The sequence below is a fragment of the Physcomitrium patens genome, chromosome 18 (assembly GCF_059467195.1).
Source record: "Physcomitrium patens ecotype Gransden chromosome 18, ASM5946719v1, whole genome shotgun sequence".
Classification (NCBI taxonomy): Eukaryota; Viridiplantae; Streptophyta; class Bryopsida; order Funariales; family Funariaceae; genus Physcomitrium; species Physcomitrium patens.
Genome location: NC_143427.1, coordinates 12,175,137 through 12,178,844, shown reverse-complemented (window position 1 = coordinate 12,178,844; position 3,708 = coordinate 12,175,137). Strand labels below are relative to the sequence as shown.

The 3,708-nt window shown below is 50.1% G+C and overlaps 1 protein-coding gene across 6 annotated transcripts; it reads left to right on the top strand.

Moving 5' to 3' along the window:
• Window positions 1–201: 201 nt before the first annotated feature.
• LOC112295432 (G-box-binding factor 1) lies at window positions 202–3,486 on the top strand. 6 transcript variants are annotated; one of them, XM_090244262.1, is made up of 4 exons: window positions 388–734; window positions 906–1,277; window positions 1,406–2,742; window positions 3,054–3,486. In XM_090244262.1, exons 3-4 carry the CDS (start codon window positions 1,497–1,499, stop codon window positions 3,089–3,091), a joined length of 1,284 nt encoding a protein of 427 aa, XP_090100388.1. In that variant the 5' UTR covers window positions 388–734; window positions 906–1,277; window positions 1,406–1,496; the 3' UTR covers window positions 3,092–3,486. The 6 variants fall into 6 exon arrangements, with proteins under 6 accessions (XP_024402788.1, XP_024402789.1, XP_090100388.1 ...); XM_024547020.3 differs by lacking the exon at window positions 906–1,277 and having other exon boundaries at window positions 202–396; XM_024547021.3 differs by lacking the exon at window positions 906–1,277 and having other exon boundaries at window positions 202–396; window positions 1,403–2,742.
• The last annotated feature ends 222 nt before the right edge of the window (window positions 3,487–3,708 follow it).

The window sequence follows — 3,708 nt, the reverse complement described above, 5'->3', positions numbered from 1 at the left end:
AATGCGAGAGCGCCACATCAGTCGCAGGTGGCGGAGGCGTTCCTGTCGCACAATGGAAAGGGGGAATGGACGGAGGGGAAGCGGAGGGAGGGAGCATCGGAGGGCAGAGGAGGGCCTTGAGGCGCTGAGGCTAGGGTTTGGGTGATCCAGCTGGGAGCGCTCAAGCGGGGGGGGGGGGGGTTGCAGGGCCAAGGAGTGCGGAGGCTTTCCACCGTGGTCAGCCTCGCATCATCGCCATCTTGCCTTGTTGGACCTGCAGTTGGTTGATGTGGATGCCGCCCTGCGCGAGTTAATTTTTGGCTGTCAAGCTGGACGACGAGTCGACGACGACGACGACGGCGATTGATTGACGTTCATGCATTTGACGCTAAGAACAATCAGCGGCATCCTCTGCAGGTGAGCGCAGCCTCGAGTGTTCGCAACTTGCATTGATTTCGGAGAGTTCAGAGCGAGAGCGCGAGAGAGAGCGCGAGATAGAGGGAGAGAAATTAGACTAGGAGATGGTGGTTTGGGTTGCGCCAAGGTAGATTTTCAAGGGAGAGGGAAGGAGGGAGGGAGGCGGGACGGGGGGGAGGACGTGGAGGTTCCTTTACCTTTTCTGTTCTCCTCCTTCTTCTGCGGCTTGTCTGGCTCATTTGGCCCTCCAGCCCCGCTCCACATGCTCTGGTATTGCTGCCTTGGCATGCATCTCTGCCATTTCATCTTCCAAGTCTTGCCAACTCTGCATCTCTTAGGTATGTGATTGCGTCACCTTGTCTGAGTGTCTTTTTTTCTTTTCTTTTTTATTTCACCTTCTTCTGTAGTGTTGCCAGTTCTTGGTTCCTCCTTATGCTGTCGTGCGCGTTAGTTTCTACTGGATTACGCTGTGGCTAAGTGGATATTTTCGCGGGTGGGTTATGTCTCAGGTGATATGTTGTCTATAAGTACCTTTGATATTAATATGGCGAGGTGAAGTTCTTGTTGCCGAAGCTTAAGAGTTGTAGAAGTTCTTGTAATCAAGAATACACACGTGATATCAAGCGTCTATGATCCCCGCCTCTATCACTTTGAAACCAACGATGTTATTACACCGACTGTTGAGCTGCGTTCGTTTCGTAGCTGAAGAGTTTCGAAAAAATACCTATGTCGTGATTAGTGCGTGAGCGGTCTAGGGTGGTCAAATGCGGTAGTCACTTGTGCGAGGTAATGTCCAGCAAGTTGGTGGCATGGCTGCAGTAGGGCGACATGAAAGGACCCCGGGTGACTTCGATACCAATGGCTTTTCCTGCAAATTAAAGGTAGTCAGTCGCGGAAGTGATGTCTTCTATGATGCTATAAAGCTCCTCTGATGACCTATGTCACAGAATTTTTTTCTTGCGAAGTTTTTAATCTTATGGTCGGCCTTGATTGGACGTCATGATAGTAGGATTCTTGTGATAATCAATTTCGCAAGCAAGGGTTTCATAATTTGGGGAACAGTTTTGGAGTCTCTCGAGATTTGAAGACGCAGACGAGCGATGGGAGCAGCAGGGGAGATGGCAGCAGCTTCGCCAGCTATCTCTAAGGCTTCTAAGACCAGCAGTGCCCCTCCCCCTCCAGCTACCACGACCTCTCCGATTCCCATTGCGTCTCATGAGCCCATCTCCCAAGCGGGAGCTACTGGCTACAACGAATGGCTGGCAGCTTTTCAGGCATACTATCAGGCGGGAGCTCAGCCACCTGCAGGTGGGTTTCCCCACCCCTACATGTGGGGAGGGCAGCCCATGATGCCACCTCCATACGGAGGGCCTCACCCTTCCTATGGTGCCATGTACCCACCTGGAGGAATGTATGGACACCCTATGTACGGGCAGTACGGGGCTCAGGTGGCGGAAGGAATGACTGGGATTGAGCAGGGAGCAGACGGAAAAATAGAGGCCAAGAGTGGCGAAGGTGCGAAGGCTTCCACTATGAAAAGATCCAAGGGTAGCAAAGGCAGTCTACAGCTCTTGAAGGTCAGTGGGAGCGGAGGCAAAGGCAAAGGGAATGGGGTGTCACAAAGCGCGAGCAATGGCGAAGAAGGAGAACACAATGGTGAAACGGGAAGTGATGAGGGTGGTTCCACGGATGCGAGCAGAGAGGAGAATGCACAGAACTTGTTGGGAGGCAAGCGGAGTTTTGAGCAAATGGCAATGGAGGCCGTTGGGGGGCCACCTTACATGCCACCCCCGGGTTCTGTATCGGGTGTCCCACCACCTCCGGTCGGTACCCCAGGGCCAGGAGGAAGCTTGGATATGAGCTTAGACTATTGGAGTGCAGGGTCACTCCCACAGACAAAGGGAGGGAAGCAGGCGTCTGGAAGCCCATCGACGAGCGCTCCACCGACAGAGATGTGGCTGACGGACGAGCGTGAGGTGAAACGACAGAGGAGGAAGCAGTCAAATCGAGAGTCGGCCAGAAGGTCGCGCCTGAGGAAGCAGGCGGAGTGTGAGGAGCTGGGCACCCGAGTGGATGCGCTGACGGTGGAGAACATAGCCCTGCGGACGGAGTTGAGCCGGGTTACGGAGGAGTGCAAGAGATTGCAGGCGGAGAATGGGTCTCTGATGCAGAAGATTCGCAGCACACCGCCTTCAGAGATGGGTGGTGCACATGCTGCAGCAGTTGCAGGAGCTCTTGCTTCCGCAGGTGGGGAGAGCGAGGCTGTGGTGTCAGCGAAGGAGATACAAGAATTGCACAGTAATGGAAATGGACTTGGCTTCGTGCCGAAAGATGGGAAGCTTGGAGGTGAGATTAGTGAATGCTCCTTTGTTTGACGTATTGTGACGTTAGGAGCATGATGTGATGCTTGGGTGATACTTGAGATGCACGGTATTGTGAGGCAATTGTACATGTTTGTGATCAACCACTGCACTAAGACGTTTTTTGATTTGACACCTTTTCAATCTCCTATTTACGTTGGTGTTGATTTGCATATGCTACTTTATCCCCTGTATCCTACATGCACATGCGTATGCACGTTTGGACTGCCTGAAAATGTCTTAATATGTAGTCAACTTATACATTCCAATGACGTGCTGCTTTGAATGGCGACTCAGGTATGAAAGTTCAAGAGAAGCAAGCTGCAGTTGCGTAGGCCTAGAGGTTGACTGCGAGCTGCTGATGAATCGGCGGGTTCCCTACTAAACGATTTTGCTGTTTTTGAAGAATATTTATGGTTTCTTTGATTTTTACCTTTCTCAAAAACTGTGTTCAGCCTTGCACAAACATTTGAATTCTTCCACAAATGGGTGTGTCCTGTTCAAGGGATGGTTGGTGACTGGGAGAGGTTGGAGTGAACACTTAATTTCACTGCTGCTTTGGTCCAGCATTCTTTGAAAGTAGCAGCGAACACTCAAAGTGATGTTTAGGATATTGGTAGTTGGTGCCATTTTTTGCTGTCATGCTTGAGAACTGCTAATTGCCTATGTAGATTTTCACACGTTGAGCAATGGTGGTTTCACTCGTATTTAAAAACAATTTTTCCTTGAAGGTTTCGTGTAAGTACATGGTGGAGATACCTATGTTATTACTAGCGACCCTTCTGGTATCGCTTCTTTTTGTCTAGGTTATCAATCACTGGGTATAAATTTATTTACAGTGCATTCGTAACATATATGTGTATGTGCATATAAATACAAAGAGGAGAACCTCAAATGTCTCAGAAACACTTGCATATAAAAAATAAAAATAAAAATAAAAATCTTAACAGGG

What these genes read in the sequence shown, in the direction of transcription:
- LOC112295432 (XM_024547020.3), top strand. Translation starts at nt 1,497, where the DNA reads ATGGGAGCAGCAGGGGAGATGGCAGCAGCTTCGCCAGCTATCTCTAAG. An exon ending in GAAAGATGGGAAGCTTGGAG is followed by an intron (nt 2,743 to 3,053) that starts GTGAGATTAGTG and finishes ATGGCGACTCAG; the next exon opens with GTATGAAAGTTCAAGAGAAG.